The sequence below is a fragment of the Cuculus canorus genome, chromosome 4, assembly GCF_017976375.1.
Source record: "Cuculus canorus isolate bCucCan1 chromosome 4, bCucCan1.pri, whole genome shotgun sequence".
NCBI classification, from domain to species: Eukaryota; Metazoa; Chordata; class Aves; order Cuculiformes; family Cuculidae; genus Cuculus; species Cuculus canorus.
This window is the reverse complement of record NC_071404.1, coordinates 30,267,369-30,293,252: the sequence shown is the minus strand read 5'-3', so window position 1 is coordinate 30,293,252 and position 25,884 is coordinate 30,267,369. Positions and strand designations below refer to the sequence as shown.

The 25,884-nt window shown below is 37.3% G+C and overlaps 1 protein-coding gene across 4 annotated transcripts in view; it reads right to left on the bottom strand.

Annotated features, from left to right (window-relative positions):
* Nucleotides 1-4,506: 4,506 nt before the first annotated feature.
* Nucleotides 4,507-25,884, bottom strand: part of CEP135 (centrosomal protein 135) — a 37,303-nt gene continuing 15,925 nt past the window's right edge. For 3 of the 4 annotated variants that reach the window (XM_054066144.1, XM_054066145.1, XM_054066146.1), the window contains 13 exons: nucleotides 24,576-24,653; nucleotides 24,292-24,419; nucleotides 22,832-22,947; nucleotides 22,607-22,761; nucleotides 22,073-22,128; nucleotides 21,412-21,580; nucleotides 17,483-17,593; nucleotides 15,582-15,767; nucleotides 14,450-14,659; nucleotides 11,630-11,832; nucleotides 7,463-7,567; nucleotides 6,955-7,101; nucleotides 4,507-5,199 (listed from right to left, as the gene is read on the bottom strand). In XM_054066144.1, the coding sequence (XP_053922119.1) occupies nucleotides 5,178-5,199; nucleotides 6,955-7,101; nucleotides 7,463-7,567; nucleotides 11,630-11,832; nucleotides 14,450-14,659; nucleotides 15,582-15,767; nucleotides 17,483-17,593; nucleotides 21,412-21,580; nucleotides 22,073-22,128; nucleotides 22,607-22,761; nucleotides 22,832-22,947; nucleotides 24,292-24,419; nucleotides 24,576-24,653 (1,686 nt within the window). In that variant the 3' untranslated portion in view covers nucleotides 4,507-5,177. Of the gene's footprint in view, nucleotides 5,200-6,954; nucleotides 7,102-7,462; nucleotides 8,732-11,629; nucleotides 11,833-14,449; nucleotides 14,660-15,581; nucleotides 15,768-17,482; nucleotides 17,594-21,411; nucleotides 21,581-22,072; nucleotides 22,129-22,606; nucleotides 22,762-22,831; nucleotides 22,948-24,291; nucleotides 24,420-24,575; nucleotides 24,654-25,884 lie in introns of those variants that run through there. The other variant, XR_008449794.1, reaches the window with a different exon arrangement.

Genomic DNA, 25,884 nt, shown 5'->3' with positions numbered 1-25,884 from the left:
CTAAAAGCCAGGAGACAGCCGGGAAGCGCCTACCTCCTATTAAAAATATTTAATTTATGCATTTATGCAAAGCAAACGGGTACAAATAAAGTCTGCACACACAACTGTAGTCCAGTAACACATACAATTAAAAACAAGCTCATATGTCAACGTGCTCCTTTGGGCTTAGAGGTCAAATGACAATCCCCCCAAAGAGCAGTATCTGCCCCTGAGACCTTCACTTACTCACAGCTGACTAACCACACTGCAACTCATGTCTGTGTTTGCATTCAGGAAAATAAGGCTGTCCCTGCTCAGCAGTATTAAAACCAAGGAGAAAAAGCCACTGATATTTTCATTTCCTCCACTTCTTTCCAGTTGCCATCATGCCATTCTAGTTAGTTCAGGCAAACAGTCTACTTCATGCACCATTCCCTTGATATGGTAAAGGACACATCAAACCTGGCAACTCTGCTCGGATGGTGTTGAGCTATTAGCTCATATCACAGGTGGGAGAGGCAAATATCATGTGATAAGTTCCAAAACTCATCATCTACTTGAGCTCTAATGTAGATAAATCTAATGTTAAGGCAAAACAATATCAATGCAAATATTTTACACTCATAAGTCTTGAAAAGTCAAATATCATAATATAGATAATAAGGGAGAATGTCACTATGGATGGATGGGCACTTACCTAATCACATGACTGTTAGGAAAATTTCCCAGAGCCGTAGAATTTTGGCCCCTCTGGACAGCCAGTCTGGAGACCGCCTAGTCCAAGCTCCTGCTCAAAGTAGGGTCAGCTACAGCAGGCTGTTCAGGACTGCCGCCCACTGGGTTTGGAATACCATTGCTGGTGGGGACTTCACAACCTCTTTGGGCAGCCTGTTCCACTGTTTGACCACCCTCATGGGGAGAAAAAAAACCACAACAAAACCAAATAAATATTTTTGGTATGTTTACATGGAATTCTCTCTACTTCAATTTGTGCCCATCGTCTTTTGTACCTTCCCTGGATACCACTAAGAGACAGTCTCAATCTTTTTACTCCCACCCATTAGATATATATGTACATTGAGATGATCCTCCCTTGAGCCTTCTCTTCTCAAGGCTGAAGGCCCTGAGCTTGCTCAGCCTCTCCTCATGTGGGAGTTGGTCCAATCCATTAACCAGCTTAGGAGTCCTTTGCTGGACCTGCTAAGAATGCCCAGATTGTACCCAGAGCCTTACACACGACAGTGTGTTTTGAGAGGCAGTTATCTTGGGCAAGCTGTGTCTGCTCTCCTGGGCTTGAGAAGGCCCTGTGTGGGCACTGGTAGCCACTGTGCAGGGAATCTGCTGGAGTGCCCTGTGCCTGCCTGCGAGGCGCACTGGTGGATGTTGTGACAGAGATGGGATTGCAGCCTGTCAGAAGATATGGAGGCTCTGCTCTTGTGCTGACAAGACACGAGGGTTTCAGCCGCTGCTTAATAGTGCTTGCACAGCCACAAGGATTTCCCTATTACCCTATTTGGCTGACAGGATTATACTAGAGGGTGAACAGTAAGACTTCAGGTTCAGGAATTAGTACTGCTGCAGCAATTATCATCTTTACGTTGATTGAGAAGGGTCAGAGGATGAAATGAAACTAGAATACCTCTATGCATAAAGGGAAAAGACTGGGGTACCAAAACTGAACTCAAGTGGTTTCTTACATTGTTAGCAGAGAAAAGGAGGAAGTATAAAATTCTGCTCCAAAGAATAGTTTAAAAAGTCTGAAATGTCTGTGGTCACATGGTTTCATTTAGAAATAATAGCATTCAAATAGGTCATGAGCACATCAGCACCAATTTCTGTATGAAGTATTTAAAGATTGAAGCCCTAATCTTAACCCTTATTAATTAGCATTACATTGGAATTTCAGTGTTTCTCAGATTCAAGATGACAAAAAAAGACAAATTGGGGTTTCCAACTGAACCTTAGAATTGCTAATTAAACTAGGTTAAGAATCTATACTGTAAAACCAAAAGAAAATTTGTTTAGAATTTATTTTAAAATACATTATGATAAGTTTACTAGAGCAATTTAAGTTTCAATAAATTGATAAAAAATGCCCTTTTATTCTCTCCTAATTCCTCTGCTTCTGACAATACGCTTTCTTTGTTTTGTTGAGCAACAGCCTCAGTGATTATTGCTTCTCTTTTTTTTTATTTATTTTTCAAATGTCATTTTTCCTCCATGCCCAAACACAGATAACAACAGAAGAAAGGCAACTTGAGTATTCGGACTTCTCCCATGACTTAATATCTGCCCCATTCTGCTTTCAACTCACCCCAGCTACGGACTAGAAGAGGTCAGGAGGCTTCCTTGATCTTTTGATATTCCGGAAGGTAAGGACAGCACAGTGGCTTCTTGAACTGGAGTCCAGGAGAACAATTTTAATATCCAAACTTACACAAGGCTTGTTTCATACATGACAGATACGGTAATCCACGGATTTAAATCTTCCACAAATTGGTGCTTCTTCTGCACTTGAGGAAATGAAATACCTAATTTTAAAGTAAAGTTATAAAAATTATTTTTCTTTTATTCTAGGTTGCTTACAAAGATGTATACAAAATAATAGTAACAGAAGGTAAATGACAGCTCTGCTATAGTCTGAATATTAGTAATGTTTTAGTTTTAGAAAGCTGTACAGGCTTTGGTCACCAAAATGATGCCACTTTTACTACCTGTGGTCAACAACCTGCTAATTGTTCATAATTAACATTCATGTAAGAATTGCTATTAATTGAAGTGTTACTGTTTTAATTGAGATGTCAAAATATACTTTTTTGGTAAGATGAAATACATGTTTTTCAAAACAAAAGGAACACTTGCTCTTTTCTAAATTCAGATTCTAATTTATAAGGCTTTACATACAAAATAAGATACTTAAAATTACCACTGAAGACATTAAGAGCAGAAAATGAGTTCTTCTCTAATTCTTACTGAACTGCTTCGTCCTGAATAATTAATATCAATTAGCATGTTGAAACTACAAACTTAATTACAGACAGTATTAATAACTAAGTCACAGTTAGAGATGACAATATACCCATTCCTGTAACTGGCAAATGAGAGATCTAAAAAGTAAATAGTATAAGATACGTCCACTTTAATTAAACAACTCCTTCCAATGGCTCAGAAGCTGAATGTGATATATTTTCTGGTACTTCTGAATGGGTGTTCCAAATTGTTTTTAATTAGTAAAATTTAATACATGCAGACATATACAAAGCAAAAAAAAAATGACAAAATACAGTATATGAAAAATAAAATATACCTATATAAATTGCAGCAGCAATTAGTTGTCTATGAATAAGACAATATTTCCACTTAAGACAGTATTTTTTATGATTTCTAAATATAATAATCTCAGTGCAAGGTAGACAAAATCCAAAAGAAAAAAAAAATCCCTATAATTGACTACGTTCTTTACACCTTAGAGATGCTTGTAATCTTAGCTGGTAATCAGAGCTTTTTATTCAACATCAGGCAAGTAGAACACTACCTGTTAGCCACTGCAGGCATGTATGACAATGCATCTTCGATCTTCTAGTCCTCTGTGTGACACCTATGAGCCAGCAACATGTGCTCACAGCCCAGAAGGCCAACTGTATGCTGGGCTGCATCAAAAGAAGTGTGGCCAGTGGGTGAAGGAGGCAAATCTCCCCCTCTACCTCACACTCATGAGACCTCACCTGGAGTATTTGTATCCAGATCTGGAATCTTCAACATAAGAGGGATGTGGAACTGTTGGAACGGGTCCAGAGCAGGGCCACGAAGATGATCAGAGGGCTGGGGCACCTCCCATATGAGGACAGGCTGAGACAGTTGGAGTTGAACAACAGCCTGGAGAAGGCCCTAGGGAGACCTTGCAGCAGCCTTTCAGTACTTAAAAGCAGGCTGCAAGAAAGCTGGGGAGGGGCTCTTAATTAGGGAGTGCAGGGACAGGACGAGGGGGGATGGTTTTAAGCTGAAAGAGAGAAGATTTAGATATTAGGAAGAAATGTTTTCCTGTGAGGGTGGCGAGGCACTGGCACATGTGGCCCAGAGAAGTCACGGATGCCTGATACCTGGAGGTGTTCCAGGCTAGGCTGGATGAAGCTCTGAGCAACCTGATTCAGTGGAAAATTGTTCCTACCCATGGCAGAGGGGTTGGATCTAGATGATCTTTAAGGTCCATTCCAACTCAAACCATTCTGTGATATCATAAGACTGTGATTACTAATTGCATCTTACCTCATAGCCTAAATTTGCAACACTCCTCAGCTAAATACACATTTTATATCAAAGATTTGCATTTGCCCAATCTGTGTGTCACAACGTAAAGGCATGCATCACCTTTCCAATAGTTTGAGCTCAGCTGTGTGAAGGATTCGGTGCTTGTTCTGATCTTTTAAAAACAAAATTTGAAAAATATCTCCAGATAGGATTAAAAAAAAAAAATCTTAAATACTTAGAATGAATTTAGAGGATTTCAATACATCTTTAAAAACATTGTTTTTCTCTTCAGTTTTATTTAATATTGGGATATTTAAAATACAATTTCACACAAAGATTAAACAAAAGGAGATGAGTAGTTGTTAGACTACAAAAACATTAATAAAGAATAACCGATATATGTTTTTATTAAGAAAAGGTACAGTAGACAAAATGCATTCACAAAATACATAACCAATACTTTTAAATACCATGAAGAATGACCTGCAAAGAGAAAACACTTCTTAAGAGCCCAAGCGCAGGAAATCGTTGAGTATAAAACACACACTGGCTCAGCATTTTTAAGACAATCACATATGTTATTCTTCTACATTAGCTGACATTAAGATGAACAAACTTCTGTAACCATATGTGATAAGCAAACGGAAATAAAAAAGTAAAATAAAAACAAGAGATCAAGTACTTGTTTCCTTCTTATAATTACTGCTACATTTGCAAAACAGCAACAAAACTTAGCCACCCCTGATACAAACCCCATCAAAGACACCAAAAATCACCCTAAACAACTGGGAAAGCAGAGTTTTGCAAAGTCGATTACTTTCACAGGTTCTCAGAGAATTCGAAGGTAATCATTGATTTGAAGAAAATGGAGGTAGAATACAAGTCAACCTTCATAATTTTCAAAAATAAGTCCTTGTAACAACGTAATGCTTCAGTTGCTCAAGTAGCGGTTATTCCTTGAAGCTCACATTTCTGGTGGAGAAAGAAAAGAGATTCAAAATAACTCTATCTACTGTACTTTGCTACTGAAAATTAGGATAAAAAGTAATAATTAGATTTAACTTTCTTGTATTCACTTCTGTTATTGCTGCATGTCAACTATCACTATATTAACTAAAACACTACATTCAGTTCATTGACTCATTGCTCAAATGATTAATAAAGTAAATATGAGATAAGGAGGAACAGAAAATTTCTCAAGAAGATTAAATCAGATTAGAGAAAAAGACAGTTCTAACACTACAGAACAGTAATTACGGAGTACGCTTTACTGTGGCAAGTTACCAGGAAGAAATAAATAAATAAGGTGAAAGATGATGAAAGTAACAATCCATCATCAGTTTTAAATAGCAAGATAGTGAAAAATTAAACTGGATATGAATTTAGTTATTAAACCCCACTTCTTTTATAAATACATACTTCATGAAAATGGGTTATTTTTTGATAAGTTATGGTAAAGAGCTGTCACTGTTAAAACTAAGTATGCAAATAGAAGGATAAAAATAGCTCCCTCCATGGTATTCTTCAAGTATAGCAACTGGAATATTTTATTTCTTTTAGGACTCAATATGAAGCAACAAAGCCCAAAGACAATTCTCTGCTGATGATTCACCTTCTCAGAAACATACGGTGTATCATTATCACAATCAAAATGTTGATTTGCAAAATAACCAGGTTTGCCTAATGGCTCACCAGTAACGCAAAAGTCATAACTACTGTTTCATCCCCACTATCAAGATCTCATTTCCTACAGTTTTCTTTTTTGGCTTTGTCCAAAAGCTCAAAGAAGAAATGAAAAATTGCTGACAATGTGGACCATGCCATGCTGACCTCAGTTCTCAGGAAACCTGTTTTTTTTCTTAACAAACACACGCTTAAGAACAAGCCATACTTTTATACCAACAAAGTTTTAAACCTTACCAGCGTGGAATTCTATTTCTTGGAGTTTAGCTGCTAGATAGCTAGAATCATGAAGTGTTACAGTATATTGTAAAGCTTTTATAGGACACATATTTCCTAAAACAAACACTGTTTATCTCTCCCTATTGTCCTGCTGTTCACTACAATTTATTACACAGCATAGGACAGACAGGACACAAAGTCAATAATTCAGCCTGTAACATTTAACAGACATCACCTAAGGCATCAATCATCTCTAAAAGAATAAAAATGTCTGTGAAAACGAGCACGTGAGAGCTTGATTTTGATTTTTTTTAAGGATTCTATTGACCACAATATTAGACATATATAGCATTCAAACACTAACAATGAAAAATGTAATAATTATTTTTATGCACTTGTTTTAAAGACAGTTTCATCTAATGTTTAGAGCTTGAATGCACCTTAGTTAGACTCCCTCCTATGAAATGTCTTTCCTTCACTGCTGTTCTTGAAAGAATTTCATGGCTTTTCTCTTAGTATGAATGATTCATTGTTTGGAGATAACTATTAACAATAATAAAATTGCAATAAACATTTGGATATAATTAATTACAATAATAAGCAGGCGATATGTATTTGGAAGCTGTCAGCTGGGGCAATAATATTAACAAAACCAGGAATGGGAATCCATTACATTATGTGGTCTTCGGAGAGCACTTTGCATCTGTCATTTCGAATTAATGTTTTCAAGTAGAAGAGTCCACAAAAGGAGAACTTAATATTATTTAGAAACAGCGTGCACCCAACTCTTAAACAGAAACAATCTGCCAAAGTCAAATTGCTTACTTTTCAGCTGCTGCTTGATCAGTTGTCCTTACAATGGTACGTTCTGGAGAATGTGAGGGAGACCTTAATGTTGAACTGAGAGGAGGTGAAGCACGTAATGACGAAGTGGAGAGACCATGTCGACGCATTTCCTGAATTGCACGCTCTCTACCAACAGACAGTAAGTTCAGTTACATAACACTTTGGTACTGCAGGATGTTAAAGGAAGAAAACTTCACTCCCAACCCCACCCACCCCCAAATTTTTACTTGAGGATTCTCACAATACTTTGCAAAGAGCCTTGTTTTCTTGTAACGTCATTCAGCTTGCTTTTGTTTTCATGAAAAGGGATTTTTTTTTAGAAGTAACAGTAAACTCAAAAGCAGTTTTCAAGATGAGACTATGAGATTTTGCATGACAATAGGAACACAGTTTTCCATAAAAGTTCCTCAGTATTGAAAAAAAGCAATTCCCTTACTGAGGAAGAAGAAATTAGAAGAGTCACCTTACTGAAAAAACAGCATCTTACCGTTCAAATCGTTCAGTTGTCAGTTGCCTTTTCAAAACATCACAGTCAGTCTGCAGCTGAGCAGCTTTACTTCGAAGTATGGGCATTTCTCTACTATAGCTGCTTCTAAAAAAATCATGAGAAGCAACAAAGTTTTCTTTGAATGCTTTCAGTCAGGAGCTTAGATGAGTTAAAGCAAGATAAACAAAAAATAGATACTGAGCATGTTTCATACAGACCAAACCAAGGACAAATTAGAAGCAGCAAGAAGCAAGTGAATGCAACAGAGCATTTCTGGAACAACCTAAGTGAGAAAGAAGTGAGAAGTTGGCAAGCTTCTCATTATATCCTTACTAATACACATCAAGTTCTTTTTCAAACAAAGGTAAATACATACATGTTTTATAAAAACAGATAAGACAATTAAATCACTTAATTTATTGATTTACTATCCTCTGTTGCAATGCAAGATAGTCTGTATGCATACACTTGAAAAAAAAAAAAACAGAAGAAAAAAGCAGTAACTATCCACAAAACCCAAAAAATAACAGATAGGACTTCAGTAACAATTGTATCAAGTAGGCTGGAACTGTCTGGCTAGAAATAAACATAACTGAATCAAACCTAAGTAAAGTGGTATTAATGCAAGATCAGACCAGAAAAATTCAGAGTCTGAAAGCTTGGCAACTACATCCCTGGTGTCTGGGCCCAACTATTTCAAGTCCAGGAGTCAAAATGAAAATCAGCCTTGAAAATCCTGTGTAACCTAACTAAATATATTTCTTAGCAAATCATCATCAGCTTGGACAACTAAGTCCTTGGTTGCAACACACCATGAATTGCATTATAAAGCAAGCAAAAAAAAAAAACCAAAAACCATTCAGTGTAAAATAAGTTGACCAAAACCATAATCTAGACAGCTACGTTATTCCATAGAGTCTTTAAAGCAAATATGAGGTGGAGTGACCAAAAGTCACTTCTGGAGAAGCAAAGACGTACTAGTTCAGTTCATTATTAAAGCACTGGATTTGAATTCTGTAAAACAAGTTCCACTCCTAGCTCAGTCACAGATATCCTCTCTGGCATCTGTGCGTCTCTCACTCCAGGAAGATGCAAAATACTCAAGAGATGAGATCCCAAAAGAAACAAAATATTTTTTCCTGTGTTCTCTATTCATCAGTAAAATTCCTATAAGTGTATCTTGATCCAGTGTGTTGACAACAGATGCAGAAGAGAAGAAGACCACTTTCGATGATATCTTATTCTAAGTCCTTCAGAGCCAGGCATATGCTTTAAGGATGCAGGTAAGAATTCAGGGCCCCATATCATTATTGCAAAATAAAGAAAGAAAGCAAACAGTTTTGTGAGTTCTGAGGTTATTCCATGTTAATGACATTTAAATGAAACTAAGATCATTAAGTAAATCACTCAAAAATAAGAGATATTTTAATTTGAAACCCCTGTGCACGGTAATCATCATATAATATTACACAATGATATACTGTTTTTCACAGGACATCTGCCTCTTTCATGATAGACACAAACAGCACTCAACAAGTAGTTTAGCTATTCAATATTCTCTGTTTATTTAATTCTTAATCACTTAATCACTGTAGAGCCTCAATATCTCATTTACTGTACCATCACTCAAATAGCAGTCTGAGTAACACAACTACTGACTTTTCGCAGAGCTCAAAATTACAGCACTGGAGAACTTCACAAGCTAAACTTAATGTTGAGAATCTGAGGTTGTGTCAGTACCATTTTACAAACAGAGTGGAAGCACAGGCACAATAAGGCCAAAACTGCAAATAATATTAAAAAAAATATTGACACACAATTTTTGTAAATTTAAAACTGAAATTCTGCCAACTGAATTTTTATATTTTGCAAGACACAAACATAACTGTCACACACTTGTCACACCAGTGAGCATTTAAAGCTGCTGTTCTTTAGACTACAATTAGTACAAACCAAATAATATAAAATAAGGTAAATACAACTAGTTCTCACGCATAAACATTTGCCTAGCAACATGCAGAACCTTTGAGATAAACAGAGGAAAACAATTCAATAGAATAGGCACTATTCCTGCAAGAGAGCATTTTCCTTCCTCTGCAATATTCCATCCTATTCACAGTGACATTTGCAACAAACAAGAAAAAATTACTTTGAAGTTATTTAAACAGAGTTTTATAATGTTTCTATACAAGGAAGTTAAACTAAAACCTCCTTCTTTCCTTTTTTTTTTTTTTTTTTTTTCCCTCTTCTAACTTTCATATTTAATTTCACAGTCAGGACATTCCACTAGTTACGTTCTTTGTATGCAATGAACTTCTTTCCCTCAAGTAAACAAAACTCAGTAATCCTAAAACATGAAGCAACTGTGCAACTCAGGGGTGATGAAGAACATCGCCATCTACAAATTCATTGAGAGTGCTGCTTGAAGTGGGCTGTCATCAGTGGCAAGTTGTAGCCTTTACACAAATAAACCAAAATTGTTTTTCTTGCACATTTGCATCAAGTTACAGATCGTTTTTAATAGTTTAGGTAGTTCTACATTTCATAAGGAAGCAGTATCTGTCCTTTTACCAGCCATATGTTTCCTTCCTTCCCAACCTCAGTGTTTTCTAAGTGGGTGTACCTGTTTTTCTGAAATTCCAGTTTGACTTTTACTCTTTACTACCATCTACATTCAGCTGGTACTCCCCCTCCTTGCTATTTAATGCCAAGATACCACTACTGTCATTGGTTAATGAATCCCCAGGAGAATTATCATGTCATGATAACACATATAATGGAAACTTCAAATTCCTTGTTCCATATCATAAAGAAAACTTTTTACATCCCCCACTTTTCTCATACATTAATGTCATATACAAAAATATCCCCCCTTTAACTTCATTGTTCCAAACAGATAAGTCTTTCTTCTGTACTGTTAAGGAGTTACCTCTACTCTTAGAGAGAGATTCACAGCATAAGAAGTTGGCTATAACGGAAAGTGCTGGCCACATTTAGTATATGTGTCAGGTTCAGATCCGGTTAGGTTTCAAAGGAACAAAAACCAATACAGGACATTTTCCTTAACAGTTACTATTAACAGCAGTATAAGTACTTGTGCTTTTTTAAGGCACTATGATTTCACTATTTATTATGTGATTCCTACTTTAATGAAAGTATAGACAATAGGTCTCTTCACTAGGCAAGCACTTCACTTTTATCCTGGATTCAATATAGTTGGAGTTTTTTGCGAGGAGTACACATATGTTAAAATTTTACTTTCAGTTTGCTTTGTTATGTATGATGAATCCACATTGTTCTAAAGGAGTTTGGACTTCAAAATACTCTCCAGTATAAGAACATAAAACATAGTTCAAGAATAAGAAAATCTGTGTTAATAATTCAACTCATAGTTAAACTCTTCAAAGACAGCTAGAAGTATAACAGTTTGCTTAAAAAGCAGAGTTGAATTAGGGTGCTTCCTCAAGCTAAGAAAATCAGAACCTGTGAGATACCGCTACATACTTCGAGAATTGATACACTCTGATGCAAAGGTTAAATATCCAAATCATGCTGCAATCCAAACATCTGTTATAGATGTACTCAGCAGATAAAAAGATTTACAAATCATCATGGGTTGGCTGGTTCCTTAGGGGAAATGATGTCCAGTAATGTCTGTGACAGATCAGCTAACTTACCATTATATACCTACGTCCCCTAGGATGTTCAGAGGGAAAGGATTTTTGTGATTGCACTGAAAAGATGGGATATTTATATCAGACAAGTGCATTTCAAGAAAGATGCCTAACTCATGTGAGAAAGAGTCAAGGCTAGCAGAGAAAGCAAGGTAAACTTTTCTGGGGACAAATCCAGAGTGAAACTGACGAAAACCATGAAAACGCAGCAGCATTCATTCCTTCTAGAGTAGGTTTCCTTTGGAACTCCTGTTTAAGTTTACTGCTTGTGTTAAACGGATGTCCACCAGAGTGCCGATTAATGAAAATCGCATGGAACACCTGTAAAGAAACTTTTAAGTAAAGGATGCTGTGAAAGGCCAAAGGACATTGCTGCAAAAATCTGCTCAGTCATACCAAACATCAAGAATTTGACTTTGTAAGCAAGTGCAATCACACAGAAAAAGTTTCTTTGTAAACCACGCAACACATACATGCACCTATTAGAACTTACAGTTTGCTCTCCGCGAGTGTTAGCTTGTCTTTCAATAACTGAATTTCGGAATCTTTCTCATGGGACGTTAAATGGCTCTGAAACTCTTTGTCTCTACTAGTAGCTAGCAATGTTTCAAGGTTCTGAACTGTGAGTCTCTCACTGGATAACTGCTTTTTCAGCAACTCTGCTTCTGATTTTAGATCTTCCAATTCACCTAGTACCTAGGGCACAAATTTTATTTGTTGTTAATACAATGGTTTACAAACACAGAGTTTTCTTTCATGATGAGTTACAAAAGCTGAAATGATTGGAAGTTTCATAAAAATTAATAGGAAACTGAGGTGACAAACCCAATTAAACCCTACAATCATTTAAAACTATACCTAGTTTAAAACTATTCAAGATGTACATCAAGCAAATGTTTTAATGGGAGCTGGATTACTGTGTGCTGGAAATGCTTAGGTAAATACTCAGAAGATTAGTTGTTTTTTAACAGCAGTAGGTTTTGGCACAAGTACAAAAATAGTATTCACTATACTTTTCTACTTGGCTAAGACACCTTTCCCCATTTCCTCCTTTCCACTTTTCAATCTTCTCCTCCTTCCCACCTTTCCCCCTTGCTGCCTTTCCCCTTCCCACTTTTTGCCCCCATCCCCCTTTGCTACCTTTCCCCTTATCCTGTCTTTCCTGCCTTTTCTCTTTCTTGCCTTTCCCAGTTGCCACCTTTTGCATCTTTCCCTCTTGCCGCTTTTCCTGTCTTTCCCCCTTGCCATCTCTCTCCCGTTCCCCCTTGCTGCCTTTCGCCCTTTCTGCCTTACACCTTTTCCTCTTCCTCTCCTTTTCCCCTTTCCCACTTGCCACCCATTCCCCTCTCCCCCTTTCTGCCTTTCCCTCTTTCTAGCCTTTCCCCTTGGCCACCTTTGTGCCTTGTCTCTTTTCCCCACTTTCCCCCTTTCTGCCTTTCCTTACTTTCCCTTTTCCTGACTTTGCCCCTTGACACCTTTTCTCCTTTCCCCGCTTTTCCCATTTCTCGCCTTTTCCCCTTTCCCACCTTTCCTATCTTTTTCCTTTCCTTTCTTCCCCCTTTGCTGCCTTTCCCCTTTTCCTCTTGATTATTTTCCCAATGTTTCCCCTTGCTTCCTTTCCCACCTTTTCCCCTAGCTTCCTTTCCCGCCTTTCCCCATTGCTGCCCTTTCCTGCCTTTCCCCTTTTCCACCTCATCCCTTTCCTGCCTTTCCCCTTGGCATCTTTCCTTCCATTTCTCCTTTTCTCTTTTCCCCCTCTTTTCCTCTTTCTCCTCTTTTATCTTTCCTCCCCTTTTACCCTTTCCCCCCTTTTTCCCTTTCGGTCCTTTGCCCCCTGCTGTCTTCCCCCTTTCTGGAAAGAAGGAAATACTGCAAACAAGAAAGATGGGAAAGGCAGCAAGGGGGAAAGGCAGGAAAGGGGAAAGACAGCAACGGGGTAAGGAAGGGAGGGGGAAAAGTGGGAAGCGGAAAAGGCAGAAATGGAGAAAAGCGGGAAGGGGGAAAGATAGGAAAGGCAGGACAGGAAGCTAGGGACAAAGGTGGGAAATGAAGCAAGGGGAAATGACGGGAAAGGAATCAAGGGAAAAAGGAGAAAAAAGCAGGAAAGACCAGAAAGGCAGAGGGGGAAAGGTGGCAAGGGGAAAAGGTGAGAAAGGCAGAAAAGCAGCAAGGGGGAAAGGCAACAACAGGGAAAGGCAAGAAAAAGCAGCAAAGGGAAAGGGGTTTAGGGGAAATGCGGGAAAAGGCAGCAAGGGGGAAAGGTGGGAAAGGGGAAAGACGGGAAAGGTGGGAAAGGGGAAAAGGTGGAAGGGGGAACAGCAGGAAAGGGGAAATGCAGGAAAAGCAGGAAGGGGGAAAGGCAGGAAAGGGAAAAGGCAGAAAGGGGAAAGTGAGGAAAGGAGGCAAGGGGGAAAGGTGGGAAAGGGGAAAGACAGGAAAAGAAAAGGATGCGAAAGGGGCAAAGGGGGAAAGGCGGCAAGAGGGAATGTCAGGAAAGGAGAAAGGCAAAAAGGAGGGAAAGGCAGGGAAAGGTGGCAAAGGGGAAAGGAAAGTAGGAGAGGGGGGAAAGAGGCAAAGGCGGCAAGAGGGAACCTCAGGAAAGGGGAAAGGCAGGAACGGCAGCAAGGGGGAAAAGTAGCAAGGAGAAAAGGTGGGCAAGAGGAAAGACAGGAAAGGTGGTAAGGGGAAAAGATGGGAAAGGTGAAAGACAGCAAGGGGGAAATGGTGGGAAAGGCAGGAAACAGGAAAAGTGAGAAAAAGCAGCAAGGGGGAAAGGAAAAAGTAAAGGTGACAAGGGAGGAAGGTGGGAAAGGAGCAAAAGGGAAAGGCAGCAAGAGGGGATGGCAGGAAAGGTGAAAGGCAGCAAGGAGGAAAGGCGGGAAAAGGGAAAGTAAGGAAAGGTGGAAAGAGTGAAGGGGGAAGGTGGCAAGGGGAAAAGGCAAGAAAGGAGGAATGGAGGCAAAGTGCAAAGGTGGGAAGTTGGTAAAGGTGAAAAGGAGGAAAGGAGCAAGTGCAGGAAGGGCAGGAAACATTGCAAGGGGGAAAGACAGCAAATAATTTGTGTCTTCGGTATAGCCAACACTACTGCTATCATATTTGTAGTAATGATGAACGAAAGAAACTACCTCTTCTACACAACCCACAGATACAAATCCATACACTGTAGAATTTATACTTTCTTAATAAATGCAAAAGTAGTGTTGTAAATTAACTTACCTTGCTCTCAAAAGTCATTTATTTTTTTCTCAAAAAAACATTAAAAGCAAAGGAAGATGCTTTATTATAAGAAATTAAATTTGCCTTTGCTGCTTACCCTCTCATAATCCATGCTTTTGGATGTCAGTTGTCGAGACACAAGTTCTTTGTTAGACTCAAGTTTCACACAGAGTTCTCTGACAGAAGCCAGGTCTGCCAACACAGAAGCCTTATCCTGATTTTCACGTTTAAAATCTTCTTCCAATTTGGACATATTTTTTGTAATGGAGGCCATCTGAGATTCATACGCCTGATGTGCAATGATGTGCTAAACAAAGACAAACGTGGATAACTCTTCAGTGTTAAATATTGAGTTAACAGTACTCTGTTGGATAACAGGGCTTTTTTAATACTTTCTTTTCCCTTCAAAATAATTTTCCCTATAAAATTAACTTTATATTGTATTCCTCTCCTGTCTCTACATCACAGCTGAGAACGACCAGTAAACCTCATCTGCAATATTTAATCACCTTCTTGAAGAATTATACAAATTATACAAAAACTATACAAGAGTGGAATGAGGCTGGGTCCCAGCTTCAGAAGAGAATTAAAAGCTTAAAACCCCCAAATCTATTTGACATTTAGCTTATGATATTAAAGTCTCTAACTCTTTTTGGCTAATAAAAAGTATGAGATAAAATATGATCAATCCACTATAATACAGCTTCCTTGATCACCATGAAGTTACTGCTTCTAAAATACAAACCTAATTATTTTCTATGCTACTGGTCTAGGTTTCTGTATTATTGAATCCTGATTCTGAATTTGGACTATTACAACCAAATTTTTACCTTTACTCCGATCTCCAATGCTTCAAGTACTTCATTTAAAACTTCAAAGAAAACCTAAGCCTGCAATATACTCATGAAGCTAGCTGACAAATAATCATAAAGCTACATGCAAATATTTTGAAGCAATACAGAGACAATTACATAATAGCAATGATCAGTCAACAGAAGAGATCTAAAAGTATTAAAATATGCAGTGATCCTAATTTTGGGAAAGCAGGGAAGGAAGGAGAAAAGCAGAAGGAAAGTCTAACCAGAATCACTTACTGTTTCAAAAATTCAGTGTCCACATTTGAAACATTCACATATAAGAATTATTTTCCACTACAGCATTAAAAATAGCATGTTGATTTTTTTTTTATTGTATTTTCCTTGACAGAATTTCACTGCGCAAATTATTACCCCTTGAATCTCTTTTTCCAGAAGTTCTACTCTCTCTTGGAGATGTCTCCGATCCGTATCTACAGAAAGGAGTTCAAGTCGTATTGAGCTGCTTTCTCCTTCAGCTTGATGAGCCTTCATCTCCCAGTCTTCAGCTTGCGTATGGAGCATTCGGAACTTCTCTAACAATTCTTGGTTTTCTTTTTCCTAGATTAAAAAGTAGATCAGTCTGTAATGATCACCATACTTTCAAGTTGCTTGATCTTCTTTCCTGCTTACTCTCTACAATGTCTTTTTTTTTTTTTTTTTCTCTTCTTTTCCCCAGAAAAGCAGACAGAAGACAGTAGATTTTTCTCCACTTTCTTAATCCCACTATCTGGCAATTACTAAAGGGCATAATCCCTTTTGCAAGCCCAAACAGTAAATAAACACAGTGATGGCATTCAGTTTTACTAAATGGAAGTATTTACATCTAGCAGTTGTTAACGAGTTTCAAGGCTCCCAGTAGAAAGTTTATTTTGGATCTCTCTGCATTGTCAAGGGTCATATTACCAAGATGAACTGGTCCTAGCGCTACTCCTTCCAAGAAACTGCAGCAAGATCTGCATTTTCAGCTCTTTTACAAATATTTCTATTTACAAATATTTCTATTACAGCAGTGCCTGAAAGACTGATAACCTATTTCATAGAATCATAGAATGGTTAGGGTTGGAAGGGACCTTAAAGATGATTCAGTTCCAAACTCCCTGCAACAGGCAAGGACACGCATATTATAAGGTAGTGATTATTTTTTCTTTATTTAGCTCCATTCCCTTCTTCCCCTATTCACACAATGCACAGGGGGATCAGCACGTTGCTAGTATGAATCAGATTTTTGTAGTGAAGAAGGCTATTGTTTTTTATATTCCTTCAGTGTTTCCTGCAGCACTTGGAAGGTGCAGACAGAATGAGGTGGGGCATTAGGAAAACAGACTCATAATTAATCAAGTGAAAGTTGTGCAGAAAAGTAAATTCTTGTCTTCATAGACAACACCAGGTGTAATATGAGAAAAATCCCTGAAACCAACTTTTCATTACTGGTCACTGGCTGTATATTCTACAGCTTCTTAGTATCTGACTTGAATAAGTGTTTTAAATTGAGGGTTTTAAGCTAACACACCACTGACTTTTAATTTTTCCTCTATGCTTCGGTTTCTACTTGTAAAAAGTGGTTTAATTTACATACATTCGTCAAAGCATGCAAGCCAGATTCTGATAAAATCTCACCTTTTTCTGTTTAAAGTTGCATAATAAATTTACCAGTTCATGTTGTCTTGGCATAAAACTATAAGTTTTAATTCATACACATCAGAGTTTTGAATCCAAGTACCAGGACAAAATACATTTAACAAGAGCATTGTTTTTTCAGTATAGCAAAAACTCTGAACTGTTACCATCCACAGAGAAAACATTCCAATGTGCTATCTTTACACTTTCCCAAAGGACTACATATAAAATTTCTTTTTAAGTATGAAGTATTAAAAAACATCATTTAAGCTGCTCACTGCCTACAATCATTAAATAGTACAAGATATTTTACCAGCTGCCTGGTCAAAACTCAAAAATCAAAACAAGATTCAAATATGATTTGTCTGTCATTCTCTAGTGTTACGGTTATCTGAAACATCATCAATGAAATTGTGCCAGAATTTATCAGTGCATCAGATGTAACAAGGTTTTACATAATTACCCGCTAGCAGCTTGAAACACTGCAGAGGAAAGAAGGAAAAAAATAAAAGGAGGAAATGAGACAAGCAGGAAGAACAAGACCCAGACCATACATTTCTTAATTTGTTTATTGTATCCTAATGTGAGTGCGTTATACTCTAAAACCAATGAATTTATTGAAAACAGGTATTTCTACTGATAGATGATACTTTTACCTTTGCAACCACCAAGCTCTCAAATCTGGAAACTTCAGTTATATAATTATGAACCCTGGTTTTCATTTCTTCTTTTTCACGTATTGCATCTTCAAGCTCCGTACTGATAGCCTAAAGAGATTACATAAAGGCAAACCAGTGCATTAGAGTAAATTAATCACTATATATTACTGTATCAGACTAAATCAAAGTAATTGCATATGCCCTAGATGTTACTCTATTCAACTGTTAAGTAATTTAGTCAAAGCGCCTTGGGATTTGTAGGGTTCAGAAGTATCCTCTATTACTTTAGACAGACGAAAATGATTTCCAAGCAAGAATAAATCACAGAAAACAATGAACATCATGCCAGTTCATAAAATCTGCAGCTTCTCTGATGACACACCCTCTTGATTTTTGGAAAATTCCACATGCAGTTATTTGGAAGCCAGGATTTTTCTAGCCTTAAGATTCACTCTGCTTGAGTAAAGGCAAGTTTTGTGTCACTAGAAAGCCAGTTTTATAAGAAAAGAACATTTATTTTAAAGTAGAACTGCAAGATAAAATAACTAAATGCATTGTTAAGATCATAATTAGACATGAAAAATGCACCATGCAATTTGTTTGAGATGCTGGAACTGCTAAAGTTTGGCCCACTCAGGTTCAGCTCTCACCTTTCTCTGAGAGCCCAAAAAGTATCATCTTCTATCATTACCATAAAAAGTGGTGTAAATAGAGGATATTGCCTTAGTTCTTTCTCATTTTTTTTTTTTTTTGGTATACTAATATTCATTAATAGTCTTCTTACTGTGTAGCTTATTAAGCATATGATGAAATGAGTCTGCTTGTCTCTGTGGCAGTCTTCCCAAGCACACCGCGAAAGCTTTAGCCATCACATTATGATAATAGTCAATATTTGATCTCATTAGATACTTGTGAATGGCATCTCTAAATACAATAATACAACTACACACCTATGTATTGTACCATAGGTTTTTCAAGAACTATTCAGGGTAGTACATCATTCGCTCACATCTTGCTATGTTGTACTTTCTAGCTTCAGACTCACCCACATTGATTGATGAGTATTGAAATAACTGGGTTTTGCTAACAAGACCCTGATTATATTTAGTGTTGACATTTACAGTGAATTCAAACAAAGATTTGTATCTCAGCATCAAAATTGTACAAGGCACCCGAGTCTCATGATGACCTGCAATAATACTTGCTATACAAACTGAACGGGCAGCAATGAGCTGCAATAAAATTCTGGGCTAGCTCTTTAAATCACATTCACATACTCTCCACGTAGTCTTTCTAATGTTTAGCCCAATAAAAAAAGTGTTACTTAGCCTTATAAAATATTGGACATTTTTGTTATATGTTGTCCTTATGCATATTCTATTGTACAGGGGCACCCATGTCATGCACTTGGAGCTGGGAGGCTTTTGGTCAGTAGTAACCAGCTGGTGCACAAACTCAGCTCATTATTCCTCAAACTATGGGAGGGATTAAGAAGCCTGAATGCACATCAGGCTCTCCAAGCCATGGCTCCTGGACACAGAGGATTCCAAGATGGGAGCAATGACGATTGGGAAGAGTGTAAATAGACATATACTATACAAGCCCCTTATGCTCTTGGAAGAACAAGCCTTAGACACCAGTGGTTGGATGAACTTGCAGATCCCTGGAGAACATGAAGATGCTGCAAGAACAATAATGATGATAATCAGTTTAATTCACTGAATCTCTCAACTATTTCTGTCCTGCAAATTTTGTATTTAACCTACACTCTGAACTTGAGATAGCTCATCTTTCAATAAAATATTCCATGATACCCTATGGAAATAGGTAATTCCTGAAGGCATTGAAGATTTTATTTCAACTTTGATTCTTTAACTGATGTAAGTTTAAGTTGTGCCTATATAGTGTACAATTTACAAGGAAATACATTCAGCCGTCAGCAGCTGAGGGGGATTGTATACCTCTCAATCGTAAAGTCGACCACGAATACACATGAACCAACCAAGAGTCCACTGGGAAATCAAAATCTGCTTCCCACCTGCTTTTTGTCCTAAAGCTGCTGACAGACTATCTGTTAGCAAGGAGGTACATTATGACTCTAAACAACTAGAGAACTAAAGAAAGATGAAATCATATAAAACTAATATAAATAAAAATATATAATATAAAACTCTGCAAACAGTCAATAAAGTACCTGAACAGAATCTTCACAAAAAAAACACACATCCCCCAAAAAGCTGCATTATGCAGCTGCACTCTTAAGATACCACCTCACCACGACACCTACCTTACCAACGCAAAGACATTTCAATAAGGACAATTCTCCAAGGCAATAGATGGCACCTTTGAATTCACCATCTAAAAAGCCCACAAAACCTTGACACAATAGAAAGGGAACCCCTGCCATTCCCATCCTTCCTTATCCATTCCTGAAATGAGCAAACAAATTCATGCTACTCAGGACTTAAAAAAAAGTTTTCTCTAATGCCTCTGCTTTGGATCTCTTATGCCCTCTTCTATTTTCTCCCGCAGCATCAACCTTTCCCAATTCATCAGTGAAAGCAAAGTTCCTGCTAAGCAACATACACAAGTGGAGATTACCCTTGCCAGAACTGGGAATTAAAAACGTGCCAACACCTCTTTACAGCCACCATTACCAAGGCTCACAGACATGAACATTAAAATCTACATTCAAAAACATTCTAATCTCAAAACACCTCATAGCTCACTCAATACACCCAATGCTTCATGGAAACTAGATGGATGAAGCTAATGAATCACTACGCACTAGAATGCGTTCAGATGTACTAACAATTTCCTCCCTCTTCTTCTTGCTTTCACCTGACTAATAAACCTGACATCTGCTTTTGTGGTTTCTTGCTCTCTCTCAATGATCCCTGTTCTGTAGATAATAAATATCAATTTTTACCAATTAACCAACTACCAAGCGATGTAACTAATTAACATGATTTCATTATAGTATAAACAATTATGTCGTAGATTTATTTTATTTAGTTTTCTTTTTTTCAATCTGAGGAAGAGTGATTAAACTGAAATCTTGTGTGTTTCTCCCCAATTGTATCGACTATGCTTACAAAAGAATCTAAATTTTTTTTACAACTTCTGCCCAGTAATTTTTAACGTTCCAGTGTTCAAGAAATACTAATAATTAAACATACCAAATCAAAATTCAGGATCTAACAGTGTGCCCCAGCAGCCAAGAGGGTCAACCATGTCCCGGGGTGCATCAAACATGCATTGCTAGCTGGTCGAGTGTGGTGATTGCCCTGCTCTACTCCACACCAGTGCAGCCCCACCTGGAGTACCATGTGCGGTTTTGAGCACCACAGTATAAGAAGGATCTCAAGCTACTGGAGAGTGTGCAGAGGAGGGCCACAAAGTTGGTGAAGGGTCTAGAGGGAAACTTGTATGAGGAGCAGCTGAAGTCACTTGGTCTGTTCAGCAGCCCAGACGAGACTGAGGGGGGACATCATAACAGTTTACTGCTTCCTCACAAAGGAAGGAGGAGGAGCAGGAGTTAATCTCTTCTCTTTGGTGACCAATGATAGGATCCAAGGGAATGGCAGGAAGATGTGCCAGGGGAGGTTTAGGACGGATATTAGGAAAATATTCTTTACTCAGAAGGTGGTAGAGCACTGGAACAGGCTCCCCAGGGAAGCAGTCATGCCACCAAGCCTAACAATATTCAAGAAGCATTTGGACAATGCTCTCGGACAAATGATGTAAATTTTGGGGTTGTCCTATGCAGGAATAGGAGGTGGACTCAATGATCCTCGTGGGTCCCTTCCAACGCAGTTCATTCTGTGATTCTGTGAAAATTGAGGATGTAGCAGTTTTGACGTACCAGTACATGTGAGCAAGCAATAAACAGTTTAATACTCCAGTATTATGTACTTCCTTCATACCTGGTTTTCTCTGGCCATTGTAGCTAGGTCATCTTGCAATCGTCTGTTTTCTTTTAGAGCCATTTCCTTCACTCTTCCTGTTTCTGCAAGTTCTACATGGGACGTATCAAGCTGGCGATGTAAGCTAGATATCTCACGATCTCTGTTGCTCAGCATGTCCTTCAACTGGCTATCAAATGAAAATCTTATTCAAGTTGTCCCTTCTTATTCTATACCACATAGTACTGAAAACTATCAGACATGGATTTTGTATACACAAAAACTTTCTGTATTTAAAAAAATGGTAAAATTCTTGCTATGAAGGCTGACAAATTGAGGCTAAACATAAACATAATCTAAGAACGTAAAATGTCATTATGCACAAATTAATTCATCTTCAACTCTGACAATGTATCTGGTAACACGTATCTTATTATGCAAACAGCAATTACAGATACGTGTGTTTACCTGTGTTTGGTAGATAGCTACTGTGTATTTTCTAAACCATAAAGGAAGAAGACATACAGCTTACATTTGAAAGACAACAGTAAGGGTAAGGAAGATTAAACAAAAAAAAGTAGAAATATACTCAATTTCTCCAAAGTAAGTAAAAAAACCATTTTTATTTTAAAACCACTACTGAAGTAAAACCACTGAAGAAGGCATCCTAGTCTTTACTTACTCTGTTGAGGACTCCAGCTCAGAGATAGTTAGACGTAAATGAGTAATAGTTTTTTCCTATGAAAATAAAAGCGAAAATTGCATCAAGTATTATTATATTGCAACATAACAGGAGACTTCAAGTTAAAGAACTTTAAATGTAAACTTTTATTTTAACCTTTCACTGATAAGTAACTGCGTCTTTGCACATTCAAATTTCCACGCTCCTTTTGTCTTGTCATCAAAAAAGATGTAAGTCAGCTATAGAATCCGTCAGTTCAGGCTAGAACCTTATATCTTAATACATACCTCTAAGTGCAAAAGGCAAAAAAACCCTTCTTTATTTTCTTGGAATGTTTAAGGAATACACTAATAATCACAAATAAAATGCTAATGAGTTGGCAAATGACTCTTATTGGCTAGGTCCAAACACAGTGTTTATGTGACGCTTAGAGCTCTACACAGGCTTTATCATCAAAGCAAAATGTCTCCCTAAAACACAACTGCTTTAAAAATCCTCAAATGAACTGCAAGTTAGTACTTTTACTGCACATACCTTATTAGCTAAGTTGTCATCTAAGCATGCAATTCTTTCTGTTTTTTCATCTACAGTTTCTTGAAGACTATCTTTTTCTTTGTCCAAAACAGTAATGGTACTTCTTAGCACATTGACTGCTTCATCCTGTGAAGTGCTCCTCTGGTTTAACCTGTCTATAAATAAAATAGTAAGTGTTTTCTATTCTAAAAACAGGAAATAAGCATAAAAGTAACCAGTGATTACCTATTTTCTCCTCTAGCTTTACAATTTTTTCTTGAGCTGACTGCAGTTCATCCTCTTTGAGGGACAACCGGTGCTGTAAATCTTCAACAGACCGCTGGAGTTGGTCATTTAAGAGCCTGGAAAACAAGTACATAGTTGAAAGAAATCTGGTAACTCTAATTCAGGATCATCACTGTATGGCTCTTAAACTGCTTGAAGTGCTGGAACAGTTCCAGTGTAACCTGATGAAAGGGTTGTGTCACACTAACCAGTCCTCTCCCTCCCTCTCTGGGAGAGAGGACTGTTAAGGATTGCTGAGGCCAACATCACTTGGTTGCTCTGGACCCCTGCAGCAAATCTACCTCAACACCATTACAAAATGGAGCAATAGAACCTTGGCGGAACCATCATGATAATCTGAAACATTCACTGATTCTGATTTCTGTTACTTTTCATCATGTAACTCTCAGCACTTGTGTCTTTTGACTATTTGCTTTATAAAGATTTTGACACATAGCTCAGAGCAGTGATTATCAGCTATACTACATTTTAAGAAGCAACCATATTGACAGCTACAGTTCTGATCCTACTTTTAAGAAATACAGAACCTGAAAGATATGTGAGGTTATCTACGTAAATATCAGCCAAGGTCAGGCTCACAGGCCTGTATTTGCACAGATCCTCCTTCTGGCGTCACATTTGCTAGTACACTATTCCCACTTCCTCTAAGGCTTCTTCTTTCACATTTAGATACCTGATGGGAGCTTTTTTCCTAAAACAGCTTTAAAAGACTGTAGCAATGACCCTGCAAGTTTAAATAGGCCTTAAAAATACATTGGTATACCCGATCCTCCAATTCAGAGCAAGTTGGTCACATCCCTACAGACTGTGTCTATGGATCATAAGACGCCAGGTCTCAAAACTGTAGTATGTGTGTGATGGCATATAAGAGAGTGACGTAAGAAAAAACAGCTCAACTAAAATGCCATTACAGAATGATTCTCCAAGAACCACTCAATTGTGGAATATCAATACCTAATTCTCAGTATAAAATTTTCAGCATTACTGACAACTCTGTAGAACTGACACAATTTGGTCCTACTGCTGCAGTCTGTGAATTCACCTGTCTTCCTTTTAACAAACAGCATCTGGAAGTCCTTTCTGTTCTGCTGTATTCATAAGTAGAGAATACAGTTGTTAAATGAAAGAATTCTAGAAGGAGAAAATTTTCATTCACAATTAGCCACAAAAATTTTTAGTATATCTGGTTATCAAATAAGTCCAAGAGGATCTTGCTGTGAAAAGCCACCACAGCACCTTCCTTACTTCTATTTACTCTTCCTTAAGATAAAAACAGTACCAAGTGATTCTGAAAATATATTATGATCTTTCCCAAGAACTCAACTCTGCTATACGGTCATAGAGCGAACAAAATTATGTTACAATCTGTGGAAGACAAACACATTTTGTATTAGACTTACTGAAGTGAGCAAATCTCAGATGTCTGGATAAATTTGCTGGACTTCAATTTTAATTCATTTTCCAAAGAGTTTATTCTTTCTTTCAAGATAGAGACTGTAGTCTTTAGTTCACACCTTTCCAATTCAAACTGCAATTTAAAATAAATAACCAAGCACATTATTGTTGTAGAAAGCTATCACAACTTGGTTTTTAAACAAATTTAAGCTGAAAACAGCTAACAAAATTAATTGCTTGTAAAGTCTATCCTATTTTAGAAGCTTATTTGCTAAAAAAAAGCACTTACTCCTTGAATGTTATTCTCCAGTTCTGAAATATCACGCTGCATCTTTGATTTTTCAAGGTTAGCTGTTTCTTGCTGAAACTGAGATAGAAATATAGAATTACACATAATAAGAGACACATTTTTAGATTTAACCATAAAATTTACACTTAATGATTAAGAAAACATTGCTCTACACTCTTAGATAAGTGATCAAGTACAAAGTTCTCTTTATAAAACTACACAGTATTAGCTGAAAATACACCCCTGCAGTTCAATATAACATCAATATAACATCACTGAGTTTGGTTTTGGCTTATTTGGTTGGGGTTTTCATTTTTTTTTTAAAAGAAAGAGTATATTTATGTTTGGTCCCAACTAAATATTTGTGAATAGTTGTAGAAAGATTACTGAGCTACGGGGCAATATGAAAGGTTGCAAGCACGTACAGTTTAGTATTCTAAGCTGCTTGAAATTAATTTATGAAATTAGCATTAATATGAAACACAAGACACATTACAAAGCTAACCGGTCTTTTTCCAAGACCGGTTTTTTGTCTGTTCTCTGACTTCCATGCATAAAACCAGTGAAATTATTAGACAAACTCTCATACTACTATGAAATGCCCAAGATAAGTGTTTTTATGCAGATATTTCAAAGTGGCCCACATACAAAATATTGGTAGTCATGTACAAAAATAAAAAATGGAGCTGGAAGGACATCTCTTCCACTGCATGCACATGCTTTAAGCACAGAAGTCAGTAATTGCCTCTCTATTCAGATACACTACAGTTCTCTATTTTTGTAGTAGTAAAGAAAACTATAGAAACATTCATTGTACACTCACTCTTGACGTATGTTGGTTTTGGATCAGTTCATTAATATGATTTTAAAATTCTGAATTTTCAGAACATTTTAAAAACCCGCATACATTATATTAATCAGTCAATAAAGATGTCAGGGAAACGTCCCTGAAATCATACGCTCTTAACTACAACCACATAAGACATTAATGCACATTAGTACCAGACATCAAAAGGTCAGTGTAAAATGAAAATTATTGCACTAGCAATTTTTTTTATAAAGGTTATAAATAAGAAACATGGATTGCTACAAATTTATGTTTGATGGCTCAGTTACATGCTATTTAAAATATACTCTCTTACAAAATGCAACAATAACTATATCTAAGTTAATATGAAAAAGTCCATAAATTCCCCAGTTTGTGACATAAGAACCACATGTGATACACAAGCGTCTTCAAAGTAGTACTTATACATAAAAATATTCTATGGTTAGGGCTTCATTTCTAAGTTCTTCACACAAGGTGATG